Source organism: Hypanus sabinus, chromosome 12 (assembly GCF_030144855.1).
Source record: "Hypanus sabinus isolate sHypSab1 chromosome 12, sHypSab1.hap1, whole genome shotgun sequence".
NCBI lineage: Eukaryota > Metazoa > Chordata > Chondrichthyes > Myliobatiformes > Dasyatidae > Hypanus > Hypanus sabinus.
In genome coordinates this window covers 22,198,078-22,225,237 of record NC_082717.1, presented here as the reverse complement: position 1 = coordinate 22,225,237, position 27,160 = coordinate 22,198,078, and the positions used below count along the sequence as shown (strand labels likewise).

At 41.2% G+C, this 27,160-nt stretch overlaps 2 protein-coding genes across 10 annotated transcripts in view; both read left to right on the top strand.

The window, feature by feature from the left end:
* The window catches only part of LOC132402708 (alpha-actinin-2-like), a 104,058-nt gene extending 89,537 nt beyond the window's left edge, over nt 1-14,521 (top strand). For 5 of the 6 annotated variants that reach the window (XM_059985669.1, XM_059985665.1, XM_059985668.1 and 2 more), the window contains 5 exons: nt 1,648-1,827; nt 2,510-2,656; nt 5,497-5,562; nt 8,237-8,395; nt 10,503-14,521. In XM_059985669.1, coding sequence (XP_059841652.1) covers nt 1,648-1,827; nt 2,510-2,656; nt 5,497-5,562; nt 8,237-8,395; nt 10,503-10,661 — 711 coding nt within the window. In that variant the 3' untranslated portion in view covers nt 10,662-14,521. Of the gene's footprint in view, nt 1-1,647; nt 1,828-2,509; nt 2,657-5,042; nt 5,124-5,496; nt 5,563-8,236; nt 8,396-10,502 lie in introns of all 6 variants that reach the window. The other variant, XM_059985670.1, reaches the window with a different exon arrangement.
* A 128-nt stretch (nt 14,522-14,649) lies between these two features.
* Nucleotides 14,650-27,160, top strand: part of mtr (5-methyltetrahydrofolate-homocysteine methyltransferase) — an 87,857-nt gene continuing 75,346 nt past the window's right edge. For 3 of the 4 annotated variants that reach the window (XM_059985657.1, XM_059985656.1, XM_059985658.1), the window contains exons 1-4: nt 14,650-14,904; nt 16,978-17,189; nt 18,712-18,801; nt 26,587-26,656. In XM_059985657.1, coding sequence (XP_059841640.1) covers nt 14,868-14,904; nt 16,978-17,189; nt 18,712-18,801; nt 26,587-26,656 — 409 coding nt within the window. In that variant the 5' untranslated portion in view covers nt 14,650-14,867. Of the gene's footprint in view, nt 14,905-16,977; nt 17,190-18,301; nt 18,360-18,711; nt 18,802-26,586; nt 26,657-27,160 lie in introns of those variants that run through there. The other variant, XM_059985659.1, reaches the window with a different exon arrangement.

Here is a 27,160-nt window from a genome sequence, read left to right as displayed (position 1 = left end):
TTATGTTACGAACCCCATAACTGGGTGTCTTACCAACAAAGATAGGAGTATCCGTTGGAGTCTGGTGATACTATTTTCAACAGTATTTATTAGTAAAAATACACAAAAATATCAATGCAAATATACAGATAATATACGTCATCAATACTAAACCTAAAAGTGCGGGTATAATAATAATCAATAAGAAATAAGCTCTATCATTGTCTAGGGGATAATGAATTGTCCGATGGAAGTATAAAGTTCAGTTCAGTTCATGCAGGCTGCGGTAGTTGTTGGTCACTGTGTTGCAATTGTTGGGGGGAGAGAGAGAGAGAGAGAACAGTAGCAGCTATTGACTTGCCGACTTCCCTTTACGATCTTGATCCGTCGATGTTGTGGCCATTCATGTATGACCCCTCCGTCCTATAGCTAAACCATTCCGTGGTGGACTCTTCACCCAGGCAAGGGTGGACACACACACAAGCCCCCACCAGTCTCATAGCGTCTCTCCTGGTGCATCTGAGGGGTGTTCCCCAGACCTCACTTTTATCCCTACTCACGGGGTCTCAGGTGTCAGTCAGGTTGGGATGATGCAACCCATCAAACCCAGCCCACTCTAGTTGCCCCCTGAGGGGTTTCAATGAATAGAACAGTACCTGGTACACAAACCTTCTCCAAAAGACAATAGCAGTAATCAGTGGTTCCGTTCCGCTTTTGTTAGGAGGAGACATTCCACTTTGTGTATCTCTGCGTTGTCTCTCTCTCTCATTAACTGACATGAGCTGTTTATCAATAACAACTGTCTTGGCAGATTTCCTTTTGTCCCTTTCATTTCCTTGGTAGCAGACTTGAAATAGTAGCGATTTGCGATTTCTCCAAAGGGGGGGGGGCGACTTTGCACCCTTCTGCCCATCAGAGGTGCTCCTCATTCGTAACAGTTACTAAATAGTGCAAGAGCAGAAATAAACTCGTGAGGTAGTGTTCATGGGTTCAATATCCATTCAGATATCAGATGGCAGAGGGGTAGAAGTTGTCCCTGAATTGTTGAGTGTCTGCCTTCATGCTCCTGTACCTTCTTTCCTGATGGTAGCGACAAGAACAAGGCATGACCTGGGTGATGAGGTTCTTTAATAATGGATTCCACCTTTTTGAGGCAAAGATTCTTGACTGATGTCCTGGGTACTATGGAAGTTCGTGCCCTTGATCGAGCTGGTTGAGTTTACAACTCCCTGCAGCTTACTTTGATCCTGTGGAGCAGTCCCCCCTGCACCCCCCCCCCCCCCCGCTCAAACAGTGATGCAGCAAGTTAGAATGCTCTCCACAGTACATCTGTAGAAACTTGCAGGTGACTTCAGTGACAAAACAAATCTCTTCAAGCTCCTAACTTTTTTTTTAGCTGCGTTGATATGTTTTACCAGGTTAGGTTCTCAGAGATACTGACACCCAGGAACTTGAAATTGGCCACTCCTGATCCCTCTGAGGACTGGTGTGTGTTCCCTTGTCTTACCTTTCTGAAGTCCACAATCAGTTCTTTGGTCTTACTGATGTTGAGCGCAAGGTCGTCGTGCTCAACGTAATATAACTATACGAATTTAATATAGTGTGATGTATTAGTTTAATTATTATAACTACATGAATCATAATGTAACTACTTGAATTTATCAACAGGATATAGCTCAAAGTTCTATTGCAATGAGTGGAACGCTGGAAGATCAAATGAACCAACTGAAACAGTACGAGGAGGTGGTCATTAACTACAAACCCAATGTTGACAAGCTAGAAGGAGAACATCAGCTCATTCAAGAGGCCCTCATCTTTGACAACAAGCACACCAACTATACCATGGAGGTACTGGATTCATAGAGTTGTAGAGATACAGCACAGAAGAGAATGATGTGAATGTTAGATCTTCTAACCCATTTAATTGAAATTATAAATAAATATATACTGCTAATTGATGCATGGGAGCCTGCTTGTTTTATGCTATGTAGAAAATATCTGTTAATGCAAAGTTTTTGGGACCTGATCACTAAAGATTTACAATAATGTACCACAGTAACATCAAAACCTGTAACATGGAAATCTACTCAGAATTGCAGAAATACAACACAGAAAGGCCAATCAGTCCCCTGAGCTCTGCTTGGATCTCAAGTCCTTCATCTAACCCCGTTTAACCTAATGTATACATATCCCCCCCCCACCCCCACCACCACCACCACCACCACCACATGCTTATCTAGCTTTCTTTTAAATACACCCGTTCTTTTCATATGACTACCTTTGGGACCAAGTTCAATGTCTCTGGGTAGGAAAGGAGTTGAATATTTCTGATTTCCACACATTGAATCAGCAACAACAGAGTTGCTGGTTACCCATGGGTGGTACCACGATAACATATGCCATTTCTGTTGAATCGTTGTTCAGTGAGAAAGTGAAATGTTCCAATCAACAAACGTTTGACTGTACTGTTTAATTCTTGGTATGCTGCGGAGACATGTTTAAGAACATTCTTTGTTACTGATTTTGGTAGCACATCCGAGTTGGCTGGGAGATGCTGCTCACTACAATTGCCAGGACTATCAATGAGATCGAGACGCAGATTCTAACAAGAGATGCAAAAGGAATCACTCAACAACAAATGAATGAATTCCGGGCTTCATTCAACCACTTTGACAGGGTACACTGTTCCTTTCATTCAGTGTGGTGCTTTTAAGATCCGCATGTTAAACATTTAATAGAAATAACGAATTCACACTTTATAGTGGCTCTCGTTCTAATACACAACCTCCCACTCCATGTAGCATCACATCTCCAGAGTATCCTGGACTTAACCAAAAGTGGATTCACTTTGCATGTTGCACCTAGATTGTGTGTGAAGCTAGGGTGATTCTGGCAAGCTGTGACCAAAGGAATTCAAAGCCTGGCCTGACTCAGCAAGTTTGGACATGTTGGAAATAATAACTTGGAGAGCCAAAGTGGAATTTAACCGAGTACTGTATTTACTTTATATTATTCATTCATGGTATGTGGACATTTGTGGCAAGGCAAGCATTTAATATCCTTGGGTTTTGTACAACCCAGCTAGCATTTATGTGTGCATCCTTTCCCAATTCAAAAAGTTAATAAGATCAGCTGGAAACATATTTCACATATTTTATAATGTTGGACTGGAGAAGGCTGCTAGAGCTTACAAGGTCCTAATATACATTATTTATTACATTTAAAGTTAAACCATTGGGGAAAATAAACAAATAACAGTCAGCTCAAAAAATATCCTGTTTATGAAAAGTGTGTCATATGAATCTAACCTTATTTACCTTGTATATCTGTTGTTGACTATTTTACAGATGGTCTCCTTTACAGCTACCTGGCCTGATGTAGTTGTTCCTTGCACACAAAAAAAAATTGAAGTACATCCAACTAAACTAGTTAATATCACAAAATACCAAATTCTAAAAGCTACTCAATATGTTGTCCCACTTTGTTCTGATGTGCAAATTAAATTAAACACTGAACTTGGCAGCACTGGTTAATACAATGCATACTGTTCCAGTGTACCTTGCTGTATAAAAATGTACTCATTGAAGAAATCCTAAATACATTGGCTTCCAATTTTACAGTATTTGCTTTAATCTGAATTTGTCTGAAAGGATCACTCTTTATGGAAAATTTAAAATTGAGAAGCATACACTGAAAATTATGCCAAATGTTTCCAAGAACAGACAGTGGTGTGATGGGATGAATTACTTCTTGCTTTTATTGAAAATTCTGTGGTCATAATCTATCCATTTGGCTGGATGATATACTGAGTGGTCTAGCACTATCCAAATGCAATGAAATCTTTGCCTTCCAAGACAATTGATGTCTTCCCAAATTATTGAGGGTTTAGATCTTTTCAGGGGGTATGCACCAGGTCTCAGCTAGCAAGAGCTGTATTTCATGGGATAGATTCATCTATGTATCTATCTCTTCCTCTCCACTAACACCACCCCCCCCCCCCCGACCCTGCAGCCCCCAATTTAAACCTAGCCTAATTACAGGACAATTTATAATGACCAATTAACCTACCAACAGTACAAATTTGGATTGTGGGAGGAAACCGGAGCACATGGTGGAAACCCATGGGGTCTTGAGGAGAATGTACAAACTCCCTGCAGAGGATGATGGGAATTGAACCCAGGCCGCTGGCACTATCAAGTGTCATGCTAACCACTGTGCCTCCCAGGAGAGTTCTGTCTCATGGTCTCTGACATCAATGAAAGAGCAAGGTGAACAGCGTGGGACCTGTTTGAAAAGAGCAACTTCAGTCAGATGGTCAAGCTATCGTTTCCTTTCAGACCCAAGGGTACAAACACTGGTCATTCACATGGCACACCCGAGACCCAGCTCAAGTGCGCTCTGCTTCAAAGGATGCTGAACTTTACACAGATGTAACTGACTTCCCTTCTCACCCAGTCACACAAAATGCTGGTGGAACGTAGCAGGCCAGGCAGCATCTATAGGAAGTAGAGTCGACGTTTTGGGCTGAGACCCTTCGTCAGGATGAAGGGACACAAGTCCTGACGAAGGGTCTTGGCCCGAAACGTCGACAGTGCTTCTTCCTATAGAGGCTGCCTGGCCTGCTGCGTTCCACTAGCATTTTGTGACTGTTGTCTAGCTAGCCTTTTACTTCAGATTTAGTGTATGAAAAATAATTGCCAACTTGGTGGTTAAAAGTAACTTACAAGTTCGAAGCATACACCAAAAGTAGCTGTTTTGTTGACTTAAATAATGTTAATTGGGCTTTGAAACATGTTCACTTTACTCTGTAAAATACATACTTTACCTTTAGTACATCCAAAGTTCAGACAACATTCAGTGGACGAGCAAGTAGTATATAAAGCAAGTTCATCTACAACTCGAGGATGCCCTTTCTATGCCATGACTTTTTTTGAAGGTGACCATTTAATAAATAGTTACAATGTTTTACTGAAGAGTGAGCTGCTGTTTCGATCCTCTGCACTGCATGCTATAAATCGCAATGACTACCAGATTAACATTGCATGCTGCAATGATGTGTGAAGCTAGATGATTCTGGCAAGCTGCGACCAAGGGAATTCAGAGCCTGCCTCATCAACCTTGAACATGTTGGCAATGATATACAGGTACTAACTGAACTGTTTTATTATTTTTGCATATACAGGTAAAATTCTAAATTTCTTTCTTTTGCCCTTCTGTGTCTTAATTGTCCTTTTATCCTTGGTTTACATCAATGATTTGTTCTTTGTTTCACGTTTGTCCATAATCTTCTCTATTCCACTTGTCTGATTTATCTTTGTGTTAGTTGCTCTGTTCCACTTACAATACTTCTTTTGGCCTTATTTGGAACTATTGAATCTTTGGGACTTCAAATGAATCATTTGGGTCTGGTCCTTGCTGCTCTACTTCATCTGTACACCTCGACATCTGTGGGCTGTTCGGGATCCGCTTGCTGGAAATACCTCAACTGTTCCTTTTGCTTGCTGATCTGCTCAATAGAAGAAGAATGGAGCGATGGAGCATGATGATCTCAGAGCTTGTCTCATCTCCATGGGTTTTGATCTGGTATGATTGATGCATGTTTACTATTTTTGAAGTTAGAAATACGTTTTGGGGTTACCATCCATTTTGAACTTACAGCAATAGAAATTATGTTTTCAATAGTACTGAGCTGACCTTGGCCCAAACATTCACAGCAAATATTTATGGGAATTGTATCATTTACGTCATGCTTATAAAGTGAGAGTTTTTATAGGATATGTTCTGTAATTCCATGGTCCTTTCATTATTTGGGTTACGTTACCATTTGGGAAGATGCTGGTGAATCACCGCATGCAAGGGGAATGTATTGTAGACTACAGAATAAATTTACCTCCTCTATACTCTGGCTTTTACTTGTAATTATTTTAAGTTTGAATCCTGAAGTAAGTAATTGTCTTCTTGATGCGTGTTTCTCTCTAGCTACCTTGATCATCAGGTTTTACTTGGAGGGTTGTATTCAGTTCTGGTCACCTCATTGTAGGAAGGCTATGGAAGCTTTAAAGAGGATGCAGAGGAGATTTACCAGGATGCTGCCTCAATTAGAGAGCATGTGTTATGAGGATAGTTTAGGCCAGGGGTCAGCAACCTTTACCACTGAAAGAGCCACTTGGACCCGTTTCCCACAGAAAAGAAAACACTGGGAGCCGCAAAACCCGTTTGACATTTAAAATGAAATAACACTGCATACAACGTTTTGTTTTGCCTTTATGCTATGTATAAACAAACTATAATGTGTTGCATTTATGAAATTGATGAACTCCTGCAGAGAAAACGAAATTACATTTCTGCATGCAACAAAAACATTTTGAACTCCGAAAAAAAGACGTTGGGTTGAAGGTTACTTTTAAGTAAAATACTCAACGTCTATTTGAGTCCTTCTTGTATTTATGAAAAACGCCAAACTTAAATTTGCCGCCAGCAGCAAACCAAAAATAACGTCAGCCAGCTGTCAACCTGAAAAATAAAAGGACTATTTCACTGAACAATGAAAACATATGAATATACGTAAAATAATAGGCAATTAAAATATTTATCATACTTGTTCAGGTTGACTCACACCTGACAATGCAGTCGTATTCAGTAGGGATGGATCGATGCTTAGGGGAGTGACCGGGAAGGATAATGTGTTTTTTTCCTCTCTGAACTCACAGAAGCATTTCCCAAACGATGTTTGCATTGCGATGATTGCAGAATGTAAATACCCCGAATTTATCATGTCGTGACCTTGTTTGAACTCTCTCAAATTGGGGAAGTGAGACAATGTGCCTTTCTGTAAATCTCTGGCAAGCAACGTCAACTTGCGCTCGAATGCCAAAACATCCTCCAACATGTGCAGGGCTGTACGTCCTTACCCCTGAAGAGCTGTGTTCAGCGTGTTGAGGTGCGCTGTCATGTCTACCATGAAGTGTAGCTTTTCCAGCCACTCTGGCTGTTCCAGCTCAGGAAAGTTGAGCCCTTTGCTGCCCAGGAAAGTTTTCACTTCTTCCAGACACGCGACAAAGCGTTTCAGCACCTCCCCTCTGGACAGCCAGCGATAAAAACACGTTGTAGCGATGTGCTACACGCAGTCAGTAAACTGCAGTCAAAGATAGCTTTATTCGAACTAAACAGCCTTGCTTTTAAGCCTCCCTCAACCCGCCCCCCATGGGCGCGGATGCTGCAAAAGACACGTACTCACAAACCCCCGTAGGCTATCTCCCTTAGCCTGAACGCTGGCTAATTGTGAGCCGGTTCGGATGTGTCAGGAAATGGGTCGCCACAACGTCTTATTTAGATTGTACAAGATCACCATAATCTTCAAATTTAGATTTACATTTCAAAAACTAACAAACTAACATAAAATACATTTTAATTAAATACTGACCATGTAGCGGTGTGCTACACGCAGCGCTAAAATTACGACACGGAGTCGGTAACTGCAGTCGAAGGAAAAAACTTTATTCGAAATCTTCAGCCTCACTTTTAAGCCTCCCTCAACCTGCCCCCCCCCCCCCCCGGCGCAGAGGCTCCAAAGCTCTGTGCTCGCAAACTCCCGTAGGCTATCTAATTGTGAGTCGGTTCGGATGTGCCAGGAAAAGGGTCGCCACAACCAATTATTTCCCAAAGCAACAGGGAGCCGCAGCACAGACGTAAAAGAGCCACATGTGGCTCCGGAGCCGCGGGTTGCCGACCCCCGGTTTAGGCGAACTAGGGCTTTTCTGAAGATGAGAGGTAACTTGATAGAGATGTATAGAATGATAAGTTACATGGGTAGAGAGGAGAGCCAGTCCTTTTCCAGGGCTAAAATGATTAATACAAGGGGGTATAATTTTGAAATAATTGGAGGAAACTGTAGTGGGGGGGGAACATCAGAGGTAGAATTTTTACGCAGTACTGGGTGGATGAAAGGTGCTGCCAAGGGTGATGGTAGAGGCGGATACATTAGGGACATCTAAGAGACTCTTAGATCGGAACATAGATGAAAGAAAAGTGGAGGGTTATATGGCATGGAAGGGTTAGGTTGGTACAACATCATGGGCCAAAGGGCCTATTCCATGCTGTATGTCTTACATTTATGTGAGACTTTTCAAATCTTTCAGAAGTTGGAATGTTGGCATATCTGTGAAGAAGGTTTTTTTTTCATTTTGTTGGACTTTTTCCTGTATTGTCCCCTCTGTTTTTGTTTTGTCACATTTAAAAATTACACTTCTTTTGGCAGGGGGAGGCTGAGTTTGCTCGGATCATGAACTTAATTGATCCAGATAATACTGGCAAAGTGACTTTCCAGTCCTTCATCAACTTCATGACCCGAGAGACTGCTGACACAGACACAGCCGATCAGGTCGTGGCTTCCTTCAAGATTCTAGCAGGAGATAAGGTAAGTTCTGCGTACCAAAGATTCAAGATACATTTATTATTGAAGTATGTATGCAGTAAACAACCCTGAAATCTTTTAAATACAGCAAATTTAAAAATATTTGCAGAAGGCCTTAAGATAGAGCAGAATTAGCCATTTGGCCCATTGAGTCTGCTCCATCTCTTGCCTTCTCCTATAACTCTTTACCTCCTTACCAATGAAGAACCTTATCAGTCTCTGGCTTAAATACATCCAACAACTTGGCCTCAACAACCCTCTGTGGCAGTGAGTTACACAGATTCACCACCATCTGCTGAAGAAATTCTTGAGCTCTATAGGGACATCCATTTATTTTAAGGCTGTGCCCTAAAATCCTAAACTATATCCTATTAATGTAAACATCCTCTTCATGCAACACACACAAAATGCTGGTGGAATGCAACAGGCCAGGCAGCATCTAGAGGAAAAAGCACTGTTGATTTTTCGGGCCGAGATCCTTCATCAGGACCCGGCCCGAAATGTCGACTGTGCTTCTTCCTATAGATGCTGCCTGGCCTGGTACGTTCCACCAGCATTTTGTGTGTGTGTGTGTTGCTTGAATTTCCAGCATCTGCAGATTTCCTTGTGTTAACATCCTCTTCATGTCCACTCTATCAGGCCTTTCAGTCAATCTTCCTTGTGAACTTCCTGGATCCTCTCCAGGACTAGCACATCTTTCTTTGGGTATGGCCAATTATTGCTCTCTGCATTATGGTTGCTGGGAGCAGCAGAAGATCCTTGTTCTTCATTTTCTAGTCTGCTTGTAATGAATGCTACCATTGTATTTGTTTGCCTTACCACCAACTGAAAGAACAAGTTCAACCTTAAGGGAATCCAGAACTAGGACCCCCATCTCTTTGCACCTCTGACTTCTTAATTTTCTCCCCATTTTGAATATAGTCTGCCTTTATTCTTCCTACCAAAATGCATAACCCCACACTTCACTATGCTGCCATCTACCACTTCATTTCCCACTCTCCTAAGTTCTCCATGTCCTAAGTTTTCTCTACCTCTGGAATGCTACCTGCCTCTTCACCCATCTTGGTACTACTTACAAAGTTGGCTAAAATGTCATCAGTTCCTTCACCCAGATCATTAATGGATAAAGAGAAAAGTTGTGATTCCAACACTGACCCCTGTGGAACTCCAGCCATCCTGACCAACGCCTTTATCCTCACTCTGCTTATTGCCAGTCATCCAAGAATCCTTGATGTGAAATGTGTCCTGTTTCTCTGCTGCCTGACTTGAGTACTTTCAGCATTTTAATGTCTGCTGAGCTTGTCATTGCAGCAAATAGTTCTTATTTCTGATCATGTAGTTTAAATTCTGTCCTGCACTATGAAATTGGGCACTTTTCAACTCCTCCAAATGCAAATTTATTAATTTACTTACCTATTGAGGAACCAGCCCTTCCGGCCCCTTGAGCCGCACTGCCCAGCAACTCCTGATTTAACCCTATGCTAATCACAGATCAATTTACAATCACCAATTAACCTGCCAACTGGTACATCTTTGGAAATCACAAACAAGTGAAAATCTGCAGATGCTGGAAATCTGAGCAATGCACACAAAATGCTGGAGGAGCTCAGCAGGCCAGGCAGCATTTTGTGTGTGTTGGTACAACTTTGGACTGTGGGAGGAAACCCATGCAGTCACGGGGAGAATTACGGACAGCAGTGGAATAGCAAACAGGTTCCGTCTGTACACATGCCCGTAAGCTGATTTTACTCGCAATCAAAAAAATACACAAAAAATACTCTAAGGTAACAATTAACTCCACAGTTTTGTAATAAACAATGTCAAAAGCACATAAAACTAATAAGAACAATTACTAAAAGTGCAGAAAGATGAAACTAGTTCTGCCATTCCTAAGAATTAATTTACATATGTCAGACTTCAGAATTGATTATTATGGGACCTCATTTGTACTGTATGTATCGGTGTCCATAAGTCAGGTATTCATATCCCAGTCGTGGCCTGTTAGTAGAAATTTTGTATTTTAACTAAGAGCTTTTCATGTAAGATTTTGGAAGACATTAATCTTTATGTTTTAAAATGGACTTGCAAAATAACTTCTGTTTTTCAACAGCCTTACATTCTTCCTGAGGAACTGCGTCGAGAGCTGCCAAGCAAGCAGGCTGAGTACTGCATTTCCAGCATGCCTTCGTACCGAGGACCAGGCAGCGTTCCAGGAGCCCTGGACTATGTCTCATTTTCAACTGCGCTGTATGGCGAAAGCGACCTGTAATGAAGAATTCTCGCAATCTTTTCTTTCCAAAGCTTAAATATTTTAATGGTAGAAAGTGTGGAACAATGAATAACCTTGAATGCAAAATTAGAAGTGTATGTCTAAAATGGATGTCGTGCTGTGTGTAGCACTTTCAAAATGAAGAAGAATGTCAGCCTGGTATGAATTGTATTAATGTCTGGGGAAAATCCATTAGAATTTGATAAGACTGAATACCTTTTTGTGACTCAATCTGACCCCAAACCATATTTAAAAATTTGAAAATTTACCTTTCCTGGTATTAAAGTTGACTCAGATGACTTGATAGAATTGTTCATGACAGCATAAAAGGAAATTATCTTTCCAGTTGTAATTTAAAATAAGCAGTTCATACTCCTATGACAGTATTTCTATGGAAAAACTTGATTATTCATCATTACTTAAATGCAGTTTGTGACAGCAATCAAGGAATAAAATTATAGGCCAGACGTGAGCACAAGAACACTGTGTACATCTCTCCCTTTGGTACCTGCTGCTCTCCCATGTTAGTACTTCAGGGAAAAAGAAAACTGCAGTTGCTGGAAATCTGACATAAAAACAGAAAATACTGGAACTATCCATCAGGTCAAGCAGCATCTGTAGAAAAGGGAAGCAAAGCTCATCTGAAACACTTACTCCAAACACAAGAGGCTCTGCAGATGCTGTAAATCCAGAGTAACACACAAAACGCTGGAGGAACTCAGCAAGTTAGGCAGCATCAATGAAATGGAATAAAGAATCCACGTTTCTGTCGAGACCCTTCAGCAGGACTTGGTGTAACCCAAAACATTGTCCCTTTATTCTTCTCCACAGATGCTGCCTGACTTGCTGAGCTCCTCAAGCATTTTGTTATGTTACTCTGAAACTTACTACCTTTTTGCACAAATGCTGTCTGACCAGCTGCTTCGAGCATTTTCTTTTAATTTGCTTCAGACCTGTAGGTTGGTGAATCTGTTTGGTTGTCACATGAAGCTACTAGGTATGTTTGGTTGCACCATGCTGGATGTAGTCTGTGCTGTATACTTATCACTCCTCTATGTAAATTAATTTAATGATCTGTTCCCCTATCCTTTTCAGACTTGGGATTCCTAATCCCTTTCCTTTGTAATATTTGTAATTGTCAAATGTATGACATAGAAACCATTGTGGAAGATATTGAACTTGAAATGTTTCACAGATGCTGCTTTATCTGCTAAATACTTCCAATGTTTTGTGGCCTTTTTCAAATTTCCACCATCTGAAATATTTTGTGTATTGGGCTTAGTATATAAAACACCTCTGTTAACAAACTGATGTATTTTCACCTGGGTTGAGTTTAATGTTGGATGTCAAAAATCAAGAGAGATGTGAACTACTGACTTAACATTATCTGTCACACAAATTGTACAAAGAACTGTCATTAATCATAAAGAATTCCCAGTTTCTGATTTTTTTTTAGTATTGGGTTTTGCAGATTATGCTTCTTGTCATTTTAAAAGCATATATTTAAAAATGGGCATATTGCAAATCCAAGCCTTATGTATTCCTTAGTTTATTATGGGAGGGTGGGGGTGGGGGGAGTTGGAAAAGCACATCCTCTCCTATTTTACAGGAAAGTAGTAAAACGTTCTGGAGATTTCAGCACTTTGCCCCTGTAAAGTTACTTGTAAAATATAACAACATGTTTTTATCCTTAGTGATGATTGAAACTTTATTAAAATGAATACTTGCTAAACTGGTTGACTCTCTAACCTTATTTCGTAAGTTTATTTATGGTTGCATTATCACTTAATTGGTATACATGATGGGTTCAGTATTGATGGAGAGTGCAAAGAACACACCAGCACGACATTCAACTGAACTTTATCGACATTGCTGCTTGTACAACGTGGGGACGGCTGCGTGACAAAGGAATCACCTGTAAAGTACCACAAGAAATAATGCCTTGCTGTGAACAGAACACTGAACAACTATTTACTTGAAGCTTTAATAGCATAGTGACATGATAATTGTGGAAACTTAAAACTGCAATGAATTCTTGAAATCTTAAATCTGTATTATTTATTAATTACATAAATAGGCATCCGTTAGTCTTGTGAGACCATGGATTTACATCTTGGAAAGTTTCCAGGGCACAGGCCTGGGCAGGGTTGTATGGAAGACCAGCAGTTGCCTATGCTGCAAGTCTCCCCTCTTCACGCCACCAATGTTGTCCAAGGGAAGGGCAAGGGCCGATACAGCTTGGCACCGGTGTCGTTGCAGAGCAATGTATGGTTAAGTGCTTTGCTCAAGGACACAACACTCTGCCTTAGCTGAGGCTCAAACTAGCAACCTTCAGATCACTGGACCAACGCCTTAACCACTGGGCCACGCACATAACTCAGGCGTATTTCTGTTAATTCATTAATTTCTGTGTGGTGCTCCAGTTCTATTGAGGAGAAACCAAGAATTAATATAAAAACATTTGAGGGATCATATTAATAGATGAATCATGAATTGGTTTCTTTTTCTATAGATGCTGCTTGACAAGCTGAGTTCTTCCAGCATTTGTTTTGTTACGGATTCCATCAAATACAAACGAATGAAAAATCAGCTGTTAATCCAAGTCTTTCCATACGTGTTTGCCTTTGAAATTCACTACTGTGAAGCCTCTGCCAGTGACGCCTACATTGAAGAAGTTTAAATCTTCTCTTTGACGGGAGTTCAGTAAAACCCTCTCTCGTTGCTCCCCATCTATAATTTCTTCAGCCCTTCAACTTTTCGATCTTCTATCATTTTGTATTTTCCCCTTCCCCTCCCCCTCCTACTTTCAAATCTCTTACTATCTTTTCTTTCAGTTAGTCCTGACGAAGGGTCTCAGCCCGAAAGGTCGACAGCGTTTCTCCTTATAGATGCTGCCTGGCCTGCTGCGTTCCACCAGCATTTTGTGTGTGTTGCTTGAATTACCAGCATCTGCAGATTTCCTCATGTTTGTCTTTCCATACATGCTTCTTGACTTGATGTTTCCAGCTTTTTCAGTTTGCCTTCCAGATGTGCAGGTTTTGAGCAAATATAAAGAAATTGTGACCTTTTTTAAGACATTTACAAGGATCAGCCATGGACTGATTCTCTGTGCCAGGAATCTAATCCTGATGAAGGGTCTTGGCCCAAAACATTGACTCTTCGTTCCCCTACATCAATGCTGTCTGACTTGGAGTTCCTCCAGTACTTTGTGTATATTGCTCACGATTTCCAGCATCTGAAGAATCACTATAGTCTTTGCATCCTCGATGTGGTAGAGTCACATCTGTCAGGATTGCTGATGTGTAGTAACACTTTAATGGGACAGTTTGCCATCTGTATATTAACACTGCCTGGTGAGGTTGAAGTGACAATTCAAGTTTAAATGTCACTCAATCATACATGAATGCGGTCAAATGGAAGTGTTCCTCTGGGGCCAAAGTGCAAGTATGGTACCAACAGTCACATGCAACACATATAATTATGATAGCAGAAAAACATAGTTACTATATGCCCAAAACATCAACTATACTTTTTCCCATAGATGCTGTCTGTCCTGCTAAGTTCCTCCAGAATTTTGTGTGTTGCATCTGTAGAGTTTTTAGCTTGTGAAAAGGCAATCCCTTGCACTGTTTCTTGATCCACGCACTGCCTCTGAGCTTGCCCCTTGGGTGGATGCAGCCGCTGACCAGACGATGCGCAGCCAGCAGCAGTTCAGACCTTCAGTACACAATATCCAGCGGTGTCTTGCGATTGTTCAGAAAACCGAAAGGACTTGGAACCAGCGAGGCCGTTGCGACCCAGGTCACCACCATCCTACCGGAAACCGGACACAGCTGCCCATTGTTAATACAGGAAATGGTTCTAATGGCAACCGGGGGAGGTCAGAGTTCGGAATAGCGCCTGCGCACTGGAGATGAGCCGGGCAAGAATGGCGCCTGCGCACTGGGGAAGGGACGGCAAGAATGGCGCCTGCGCACCGGGGAAGGGACGGCAAGAATGGCGCCTGCGCACTGGGGTATGTGAGCATGGTGTCGCGGAGAGTGGGAACTGGTTACTGGAGCTAAGGATGGGCTTGTTTTGGAGCAACTGGTCCGGACGAGAGCCTTCACGGTGCTGCTGATCGCGGGAGCGAGAGGGGCCCGGGCTGTGGGCCGCGCCGGGTACCGGTCGGGGCTGAAAGCTGCCAGGCTGGCACACAGAAGACGCATGGCGCCGGCTTGCGCGACGGGATCGGTGGCAGCGGGTAAGTAGAGGTGGGCCGTGGGCGGGCTGAGCGGCCAGTGGGGTGGGGGCGGCACCGAGAGGGTGTATGGGGGAAGGCCGAAAGGAAGCCCTACAGGTGAGGGTCCGCCTGGCACGGTGTTTTGGATCATATTGACACGTCCACGAGGTGCACTGAAATTCCTTGCTCACGTAAAGCTGGACGAGCACAATAAATACAACCACACACGCAAAGCAATTGAATTGTGCAAAGGTTTTGGCCCAAGTTGAAGTAATGCATGAAGATTTGCTAAAGTGACAGTGCCGGAATAATCGAGAGAGGTGGAGTTAAGAGCAGAGGAATTCAGCACCACCACCTGTGTGTGTGTGTGGGAGAGAGAAAAGCGATGATTGACAAGTTCAGGAGTGGCTGTTGTTCAGTCACCGGCGGAGGCAACATCCACAGAGCAACGAAATTATTGTTTCTGGTCTCTGGCTGGTTTCTGCCGCAATCCGGAGGGTATATTCCCATTTAACTCTTGCGTTTACGGGGATGCAGCGCAACTGGAGATCCCTTCCTGCAGGTGCGATGTTACTCGGAGCATCTGTTTGTTATCTCGAGTGGATTTGACAATATTTTCATGTAATGTTGATATTCAACCAAAGGGATTTTAAAATGCTGTCTGCTCACGTATGTTGCTGTTTTGGATCCTCGCCGCGACTTAAGTTGGCTGTTCTATTTTGTTGCAAAAATTGATCTTGTAATTTAGGTTATCTGTAAAACTTTGGCATGTCCTTAGGGCATTAAAGATACAGCAGATTCCGGTTAATTGGGGTTAATCGAGGCAGCCGCTTATTTGGGATAACTCCTAAAGAACGAAAACTAATCGAAATAGCCGGGATTTCCTTCGTTCATTTGGGACATTGTGCCGCTTAATTGGGACAGGGGACAGCTGCTGAAGAGTTTTTGTAACTAGCCTCAATTGGCGGCTGTTAGACACTGCACTGTGTTTAGAATGAACAGTTTTTAAAATAGTGTCAGTTACCTGTGTTTGTGTTCAAAACTCTGATAATGTGTCACTGATAGTTGGCAAGAAATAAGCTGTAAGACAGTTCAGAACTGTTTTGCTGACTGCGGTTTCAAGCATTCAGCTTTGAAGATACCAAAAACGGTTGACAGTGAAAATAAAAGTATTTTACTTATTCAACAAATTAGGAACTATGAAAATTTTGAATGAACTGACAATCATCTTGAATGTTACAATGAAAATGAAAGTTTTGATGCAATTGTCGAAAGTATTGTATAAATACAGACCCATTATCTTCACTAGGTGTCTGCGCTGAATTTGTCAATTTACAGTCAATTAACAGACGTAGACTGAATGAATTCTTCTGTTGATAACTATTAGAAAATAATGCAGTTTTATAGTACTGTAAAGGTATTGATAATGTTCTAATGTGTTCTGTATTTCATTTTAAAATGCAATTTTTCTTAGTTAAATGGTAGTTTGACTTTTTTTAATACCTTTTTAACTATTTCCATGAAACTTCAGCTGATTGGGGCGGCACTTAATTGGGCCAAAATATACTGGTCCTGATGTGTCCCAATTAACCAGAATCTCATTCTACTACACAAGAGTATGTTCTTTTACTGCAATTGTGTGCTGTAATCTTAATCTGTGCATTTCATCATTTATTCTTTATAATCTTAATAAAGCTGATCTTTGTCTTTTGTTTTTATCTGATAAAAGTATCACTAAAAATCTGTTGATGGAATAATCACAAGGATGTATTGCTGAAGCAAAAATGAATTTCTGATGAAAATCCAAATATTTATGTTTTAACTGTAAAAATTCTTTAGTGCTGAGGAATGTTTGTACAGGTTTCCCCCCGCTAACCGAAGGTAGAGTGTTTCTATGAAACCATTTGTAAGCCGAAATGTCATAAGGCGAAAGAGCAATTACCATTATTTTATATGGGGAAAAAGTTTTGAGTGTTCCCAGACCCAAAAAATGACTCCTACCTTAGGCCACAAACTTATTAATCATCCCTCATATTTTTAAAATGTGTATTGTAACTTGCACTTGATTTTAAAAAGAAATCATCTCAATTCCAGAATTAAGGAACCGCACTCAAGATGAATTTAAAAGAATTCTGCAAAAGCGTATCATGGTGCTGGATGGAGGGATGGGTACCATGATTCAGCAATGTAAACTTGACGAAGATGATTATCGTGGTGAGGAATTCAAAGATCATCTTCGGCCGTTAAGAGGGAATAATGACCTTCTCAGTATAACACAAGCAGACATTATCTGCAGAATTCATGAGGTATGGCAAAAACCTTCATCTTAGATTAAAGTTACAGGAATTGTAAATGACAGACTTACTTTGATTAGTTAAAAACCATTGACGATCTTTCTGGGAAAGGAAATCGTGAACATTCTCTACTTCATTTGTGTGGCTGTCGTTCAGTCCTGATTACTTTCCCTAAAAGGGGAAAAAAGGTTTGCTACTCTTGGAGAGCAGGATCTGAGTTTTACAGTTCATGTGGTTTGGCATGTTTTATGCAGATATGAGCAGAGAAACAGTCTGGAGTCCTGAATATTTTGCCTGGAAAGCAATTAAGGGGAAGTCGCATTGAAAATCAGGCCAAAAGGTGGAGAATGTAGGCCAGCGTCATTATCTTTAGTGTTTTTCCCACATTTGAAGAATGCCACACCTTTCCTTTTTGCTTTCATATTATTCACCTTTCCTCTATTTGCCTGTCCAACTCTGTTTTCACTTTGCCGATCTCTGCTCCATCACCATTTTTGGAATATAGTCTGTCATTAGGAACGATAGAAATAGAGTGAGGGAATGATTGATTCAGGTTCTCAGGAAGGATGTGAGACCCAATGACCACAAGAGCACTGAAGCAGATGGTGATTAAAGTCTGTGTTTGACAGTGTTTCTAAATACTTGAAAAATTAATGTACTGCATCAGGTACATGCTTGTGTGCAGAAAGTGTACTGCAGCAACTCAACATGTCATTTTCAACACTATTTCAGAGTTTTGCTTTCTACAATCTAGATATGAGTGGGGCAGCTGAATGAGAACATCATATGCAAATTCCCCTCCAAATTGCAAAACATCTGAATTCAAATTTTAACACTTTTTGTTCTTGGGTAATTATCCTTGAACTTTGGGCGGCACGGTATCATAGTGATGGTATCAACACTTTACAGTGCGAGTGACCCGGGTTCAATTGCTGCCAGTACCTGCAAGGATTTTGTACGTACTATGTGGGTTTCCTCCCACATTGCAAAGACATACTGCTTGGTAGGTTAATTATTCATTGTAAATTGTCCCCTGATTAGGTGAGGATTAGAGTGAGGGATTGTTGGGCAATGTGGCTCCATGGGCCTATATCAATGTTGTATATCAATCCTAGGCCGTTAAGAGGGAATAATGACCTTTTCAGTATAACACAAGCAGACATTATCTGCAGAATTCATGAGGTATGGTAAAAACCTTCATCTTAGATTAAAGTTCCTGTGTTATATATCAATAGAAAGAACTTCCGTTCTTTCACTGAAGGGATTTCATTGGCTCAGGAAGGTGGCTGTCAAGTGGTTGGGTGTGGCCTTTTTATGTGAGCTCTGCCATTGAAGGGTAGGTAGTATAAAAGAATGATTGAAAATGAGATTTATAAAAGCAAGTTCCCTGAAGAAAACATGGTGGCCAGTGTAGCGCAAAACTGAATTAAAAAAAATAATTTCCCAAAAGTTGACTTAAGAAGTATAACATCACTCCTTCCTGGATGATAAAGATTTTATTTCCTTTTCTGAGCAAGGTGTGTTTTTAATTTAGGAGTATTTGCTGGCTGGAGCAGACATCGTGGAGACAAACACCTTCAGTAGTACGAGAGTTGCACAAGCTGACTATGGATTGGAGCATTTGGTAAGAAATTGTTCTGCTACCTGGAAATGGATGTCATTGAGAAAAAGTATGAGAAGAGAATATCATTTTTTTTAATTCAAGATGCTTTTTGTCCCTGCTTCAGAGATGTTCTTGTGATTAACTTTAGCTGTCCTGGAGAGGTAACAGGAGAAGGGGGCTGGAGTGTGGATAGCAAAGGCCATTCTCAACCTGCTCAACAGTTCTTCTGCCATGCATCCAAGACACATCAGAATTAGAATTAGGTTTATCATCACTGACATACATCACGAAACTTGTTGTTTTGTAGCAATAGAACAATGCATACAAGTTTGCTGTAAATTACAATAACAGTGTCAAGGTGAAGTAAAGCACAGAAACAGGCTATTTGGCCGATCTCGTGCCAAACTACTTAAGCTGCCTACTCCTATTGACCTGCACCAGGACCATAGCCCTTCGTACCCCTACCATCCATGTATCTATCCAAACTTCTCTTAAAGTGTTGAATTTGAGCTCACATGCACCACATGCTGGTAACTTGTTCCACACTCTTATGACCCTCTGAGTAAAGAAGTTTCCCTTCAAGTTCCCCTTAAATTTTTCACCTTTCACTCTTAACATATGACCTCTAGTCCCACCCAACCTCAGTGGTAAAAGCCCACTTGCATTTGCCCTATCTATACTCATAATTTTATATACCTCTATCAAGTCTCCCCTCAGTCTTCTACATTCAGTCTTTCCTTATAACTCAGGTCCTCTAGTCCCAGCAAAATACTCTGTTCTCTTTTCAACCTTCTTTACGTCAAATTTATTTACTTTTCACATGCACATCAGAACATTCAGTGAAATGCGCCATTTGCGCCAACAACCAACACAACCTAAGGATATGTTGGGGGAAGCCTGTAAGTGCCACCAGCAAAGCATAGCCATTATGTTCAGCAGAACAGCAATGGCACAATAACAGCAACCAAACAAAACAACGGCCAGATAAGTTCCTTCCCTGCATCTCACACACTGACAGGCCGCTTCCAGACCTCCAGCCCGGCTCAGAGACACAGACATCCTGTGACTTCAGGACACGCCAACCTAGGACTTCAACCATCAGGCTTTGATTTCTGATTTGTGTGAGAAAGAGGAATGGTGAGGTAGTGTTCAGAAATCTGACAACAGAGGGGAAGAAGCTGTTTCCTAAAATGTTGAGTGTTGGTATTCAGGCTCTTTTGGTACCTCCCTGATGGTAGTAATGAGAGGAGGGCATGTCCTGGGTGGTGAGGATCCCTAATGATGAATGAAGCCTTCTTCAGACACCACCTTTTGAAGATGTCCTTGATTGTGCAGAGGCTTTTGTCTGATTAAACGGGCCGAGTTTACAGCAGTCTACAGCCTCTTTCAATCCATACCAGGCAGTTGATGCAACCAATCAGAATGCTCTCATTTGTAACAATCTGCAAGTCTTTGATGACATAATGCTAATGAAATATAGCTACTTATTATTGTTTGATTGTAGACTAGTCCTCTTTTTGTGTAGTGTGGCTATCACAAATTGGTGGTGCAAGAGTTTTAAAAATTACGATTGCTATTAATAAACTTGTACCGTTTGTATAAATTAGCAAGAACATTGGCCTTGCATGTGACTTGTGTAATTAAATAAACTAATTTCTGTAGGCATGTGAGTGAAGTTCAGCTGATGGTGGTTACAGTTTCACATTAAGAGCATAATTCTTTTTAATTTTAATTCCTGTCTCTGGGAGTGAAGACCATGCCTGACCTACCCTTTTTCTATGGCTACGTGCACACTACACCAGATAAATCTGTAACCGAAGCTTTTTCTCTTCATTTTTACCCTCTGTCCACACTAAAACGGAGTTTTTGTCCTCTGAAACCGGAGCTTTTCAGAAACGCTTTCCAGGGTGTGTATTTTTGAAAACACCATCAGACGGAAGCGCGCCATTTCATTGTTTTCTTGAACGCAACCTAACAATTTCAGAACAGACGGCAAAGAGACTGAAGCCAGAAGAGTTAGAAATGTACTCACCAAATACTTTGACCCATAACTTACTGAATAAATAAATATACTCACTTTGCCCTGTTTTCTGTCCATGCTTGTATGAAGGTGGTTTACCTATTTATGCAAATACTTCTCTGACAATAGATGTGTAACAGCCTAATGTAGCCTAATGTATGGAAATACAAGATAATACTTATGCAGACATGTTTTACACATTTAACAAGGTGCTTTATTAATGCAACAGAGTTAGTCAGTTTTTCAATGTTCGTCATCAGCCGGGTCAATCTGTCCATGAACTCCCTATCGGTTGCCTCCATACACTCCAGTATTTGTTTTTTTTTACTTTTAAATCCTCCTGCGCGAGAGCCAACAGCTGCCCGTTGTTTAAGTTTTTCTAGTTTGTAACTGAACAAACGCGCACCAAGTCTTTCACGATGAGATTCGATGCCAAACATGTTGCTTGTTTTCGGTAGATGTGTCCTGCGAATGCTCAGTAGGAGGAGATTCACCGAAATCTCTGTTTCAATGTGGACAGAGATTTTAAAAAACGCATAATGTGGATACCTATCGTTTCTACGCAAAACTGGTGTTTTCAAAATTACCAGGTCTAGTGTGGATGTAGCCTATTTTTATTTCTGTTCTCAAACTCATTGAGGGATAAACTGTTTCCAGCTAATTCCCACAATTAGCAGATCAGACACATCCCCCGCCCTCCCTGCAGCTTCACAAACCACTGTCTCAGTTTTTAAGTTCTAACAAAAGGTCCTTTTGATTGGAAGCATCAACTCCTCCTCTGCTGGCTAATGTGCCCTGATCTGTTTTAGTTCATAGTTCAGCTTTAATTGCCATTCAACCATACATAAATACAGCCAAATGTTACTCTGGAGCTGAGGTGCAACACACAGTACCAACAGTCATACACAACACCAATAAGTCTGGCAAATCCTCTGATCCATGTCGACAGGAAAGCGGGAAATAAAATCACTGAATATAAATTATTTGGGAACTGCTGTGTTTTGGCAAATCCACATCAGACATATGAAAGGTGTTTAAAGGCCAACTGCACAGAGTATAGGGCAGGTATGCCCCAGTAAGAAGGAAGGAGAAGGATGTTGAGAGAGCTGGTGGTGAATTTAGTCAAGCAGGAGAAGGAAACATATATCCAGTTTAGGAAGCTAAAATCAAGAAGAGCTCTTGAGGGTTATAACGAAGCCAGAAGAGAACACCAGGATAAACCAGGATGGGCCATGAAGTAGGATTAAAGAAAATCCCAAAGCATTCCCAACATATCAATGCAGTTATAAAGAAGACAAAACAGTGACTATATTTCATTTGGAGTTTGAAGTGATTTGGTATGTCAAGAAATATACTCAAAAACTTCTATGGATGTACTGTGGAGAGCATTCTGACAGGCTGCAAAACTGTGGTATGAGGGGGTGGGAGGTACTGCACAGGACCAAAAGAAGCTGCAGAGGTTATAAATTTAGTCAGTTCCATTTTGGGTACTGGCCTACAAAGTACCCAGGACATCTTCAAGGAGCAGTGTCTCAGAAAGGCAGTATCCATTATTAAGGACCTCCAACACCCAGGGCTTGGCCTTTTCTCGCTGTTACCATCAGGTAGGAGGTACAGAAGTCTGAAGGCACACACTCAGCAATTCAGGAACAGCTTCTTCCCCTCTGCCATCTGATTCATAAATGGACATTGAACCCTTGGCCACTACCTCACTTTTTTAATATATATTCTATTTATTGCACTTTTTAATCTATTCAATATATGTGTACTATAATTGATTTAATATTTTATTTTGTTTTTTTCTTCTATATTATGTATTGCATTGAACTACTGCTGCTAAGTTAACAATTTTCACAACACATGCCGGTGATAATAAACCTGATTCTGATATATCACGAGCAAGAGGATGGGGATGATACGAAGGTTTGTGGTGTTGTGGATCATGTAGAGGACTAGCAAAAAATATTGTGCAGAAGTGTTTGGCTTTACAGGTTTTTTTACATGTGCCTAAGACTTTTGCACAGTACTGTAGATCGTTTGCAAATATGGGTAGAGAAATGGCGAATGGAGTTTAACGCGGCTAAATGTGAAGTGGCGTACTTTGGGAGATCGATGTAAATTGACAGAACACTTAATGGCGAGACCTTTAACAATATTGATGTGCAAATGGATCTTGTAGTCCAAGCCCATAACTCCTTGAAAGTGGCTACACAAGAATGCATAATGCAGAAGGCACATGGCATGCTTTGCTTTTATTAGTCGAGGTCAAGAGTCAGGAAGTTATGTTGCAGCTTTGTAAAATTCTAGTTAGACTGTATTGCATTCAATTCTGGTCACCCTAATAAAGGAAGGCTGTTGAGACTCTGGAGAGGGTGCAGAAGAGGTTTACCAGGATACTTCCTGGTTTAGTGGACATGCAGAGCTTGGTCATATTTGGGATGTTTTCTCTGGAGAAGTAGAGGCTGAGGGGAAATATGATAAAGATTCTAAGATTGAGAGCCATAGCCAGAGTAGACAGCTAGTATTCCTTACCCAGAGTTGAAAAATCTAATATCAGGGAGATGTATTTAAGGTACGTATGGATGTTCAAAGGAGCTGCGCAGGGCAAGTTTTTTTCACACAGAAAGTGGTTGGCGTGCTGCCACGGTGGTGGTGAGGGCAAATATAATTGAGGCATTAAAGAGGCTTTTAGATCGGCACATGAATGTACAGATGAAAGAATATGGACATTGTGTAAGCATTTGGCATTTGATTTCCAGTTTAATTTTTATGCCATAACATTATGGGCTACAGGGCCTTTTCTTGTTCTGTGTTGTTGCTTAATGCCCAATATTTACTTGCATAGGAAAACAGTAAATATTTATTGTAGACACAAGACTGTACTTGCTGGGATCTGGAGCAACAGTCTGCTGGAGGAACTCAGTGAGTTCAGTATCATCTGTAGTTTGAAAGGGATTGTATATTTCGTGATACAGGATTTCGCATTCATAGTCAGTGTGGCCTTCAGTAAATACCTATGTACATCCAGTTTACTACAGATGTCATGTTATCGCCACATTAAGGTTACAGCTCGATGAAGTTAAGTTAACTCAATCTGCATGAAGGAATACAGGATCAAATGCTGCAGTTGGCATTATCCAGTGTAGCAGTGGCTGGCTGAAAGTTCACCACAAGCCTGGAGACTGTTGTCATGATCTTCTTGAGTGGGTGGTGCTTAGAAAGTGTTCCAGTTGGTTGGTTTATTCATTTGGAAAGATGTTTTTACTCTGGGATTAGTGACTGTCATTTGCTCCTAGTTCTCAAGTAATTGACTGCAGCTCCACCTTCAATACTATAATTACATTCAAACTCATCATCATACTCCAGCCTGGGAGTTAATGTCTCTCTCTGCTATTAGATCCTCAACATCCTGGTCATCAGTCTGCAGTCAGTAAGGCTACATCCACACTAGACCAGATAATTTTGAAAACACCAGTTTCGAGTAAAAACAATAGGCGTCCACACTATGCATTTTTGAAAATATCTCTATCCACACTGAAAAGGAGATCTCAGTGAATCTCCTCCTTCTGCACATGCGCAGGACACATCTACTGAAAACAAGCGACATGTTTGGTGTTGAATCTCGCCGTAGAAGTGCGCATTTGTGTAGTTACTGACTAGAAAAACTTAAAACGGCAGCAACTGACGGAGTTCACAGACAGGTTGACCCGGCTGACGATTGTGGTTTCTCGTGCCCCACAAACGACCAGGAGACGCAGAAGATTCTTCAAGAAGTATTAAGCTTTAATTTGCAAATCAAAGCTGAGACAGTCATTGAGCTAGTCGCTGATTGCCCACCGATCCTTGTACATAGCATTTTTTATAGCAATCTCCTGGTTTAGTTGCATTAGCGTATCCAATCGGTCTATAGTTGCATATCACAAGTACATCCGCCACTATTGTTTCTACCCATTGACTTAATCATGTTTTTAATCTACATCTCTTAGCTACCTCTCATTAACACACCATTATCTTCTACATTCTTAAGATTTCATTCTCTTACTAAATTGGATACATGCATAGCAAATAGCAAACTCAAAGCTGACTACATAGTTTTGGTTACACAGCAAATAATGCAACTTTTATACTCCAGTACGATGAACATTGAAAAACTGACTAACTGTTGCATTAATAAAGCACCTTGTTAAATGTCTGTCAGTGTTAACTTGTATTTCCATACAATGTTACATTAGGCTGTTAGATATCTATTGTCAGAGAAGTACTTGCGTAAATAGGTAAACCACCTTCATACGAGCAAGGGCAGAAAACAGGGCAAAGTGAGTACAGTATACTTATTTATTCAGTAAGTTATGGGTCAAAGTATTTGGTGAGTACTCTTCTGGCTTCAGTCACTTTGCCGTCTGTTCTGAAATTGTTAGGTTGCGTTCAAGAAAACAATGAAATGGCGCTCTGCAGTCTGATAGCGTTTTCAGAAGTCTTCGGTTACGCTATCCACACTGATCTGCCCGAGCAGCGTTTTCAAAAACCACCCTGGAAAGCATTTCTGAAAAGCTTCGTTTTTGGGGGACAAAAACGCTGCTTTAGTGTGGACGGAGGGTAAAGGCGAAGAGAAAAAGCTTCAGTTACGGATCTATCCGGCGTAGTGTGGATGTAGCCTAAGAATAGGCAGCAACACCTCATCCATGATTATTATAAAAACTGGTGCAGAAATATGCCTCCAGGTCAACACCATGCACCATCAATCTACAGGCCATGACACTCAGGGACTTGGGTTACATTACTACTTTTCAATCTATTTTTGTTAATGAATGTTTTTATATGAGCTGTGTGTGACTGATGGCTCTGTTTTACAACTGGGCTTCAGAGGAATGCTGTCTTGTTTGGCTGTATTCATTGTGTGTGGTTGAATGACAATTAAGCTTGAACTTGAGCTCACTACACAGCATTGCATTCTCAGTCCCCTCAGTGTCAGTAAGGTGGAGTTCTGCATTTTGGAAGGGATGTGAAATCAGGTCTTCATCTCTCTACTTAAAATACACTGGAGAAACTCAGCAGGTAGGGCAGCATCCATGGAAACTAGCAGTCAACATTTTGGACCGAGACACTTCGTCAGGACTGAAGAGGGAGGGGGCAGGGGCCCTATGAAGAAGGTGGGGGGAGGGTGGGAAGGAGAAAGCTGGTAGGTCCCAGGTGAAAAACCAATGAGAGGAAGGATCAAGGGGTGGGGGAGGGGAAGCAGGGAGGAGATAGGAAAGGTGAAGAAGGAATGTAAGGGAAAGCACTGTGTAGTGGAAGGAGGCAGAATCATGAGAGGTAGGCAGCTGGAAGAGGAGGCAGAGTGAAACTGGGATGACGGGAGGGAGAGGGAGGGAATTACCAGAAGTTGGAGACTTCTGTTCATCGAAGAGTACTGGCCCGAAACGTTGACTGCACGTTTCCATGGATGCTGCCTGACCTGCTGAGTACCTCCAGTGTGTTGTACGTGTTGCTTTGACCACAGCATCTGCAGTGCTCTTTGTGTTTACCTCTCTACTTAAGTGGGTGGATTTGTTCATAAAGAACACAGAAATTGACCACCACCCTGTCTAATGTTCCTTCTACCAAAAACATGAATTGTGGGACCTCAGAGTTTATTACTTTTTCCTGAATCTCAATCTCTGTCGCTGTACTTAAGTCAATTGATGAAATGTGAGAAAGGACTGTGTGATTGAATGCTCTGTTATCTTATTGTGGTAATGACCTGCAGGTTCTTCCTGTTGAACATGTGTTGATTTTCTTCATCCCAGGTTTATCGACTAAACAGAACTGCAGCAGAGCTGGCCAGGAAGGTGGCTGATGATGTAGGAGCACAAACAGGTTATCATTATCTTTGTGTTGTCAAAATAAGTTGTTATCAATATTGGCCAATAACCACAGGACCTGGAAATTCAGAGACAATTTTATCCAAGAAGTAGGGAGAAGGTGACATTTATTAGGATAATAGATGGTTAAATTGAATAGTTCAGTTCTGCTTCAGCATTATCGAGGGAACATATGGTGTGGCGGGGGAAAAGGTTGTATGGTTTATAACTGGATACAGAAGAATGGGCAGAGTTATAATGCTGTATACCACTTGGATTACTTGGGCTGGCATAACAAACAGGACGCTAATGGTCAATGATAAAATGAGTTGAATGAACAAAATTGATTAACTGCAACAGATAGGGGGGTAGAAGGAATCAAACTGGGCAAAGGACAACCAAACTAAAAGGTGAAGATGTGGCAGATTTGACATCTTAACCTTCATATCATCAATTATTACACCATGGTAAGAGTGAGCATAGCAACAAGACACAATCCTGCATCAGCAAGATCTCTTCC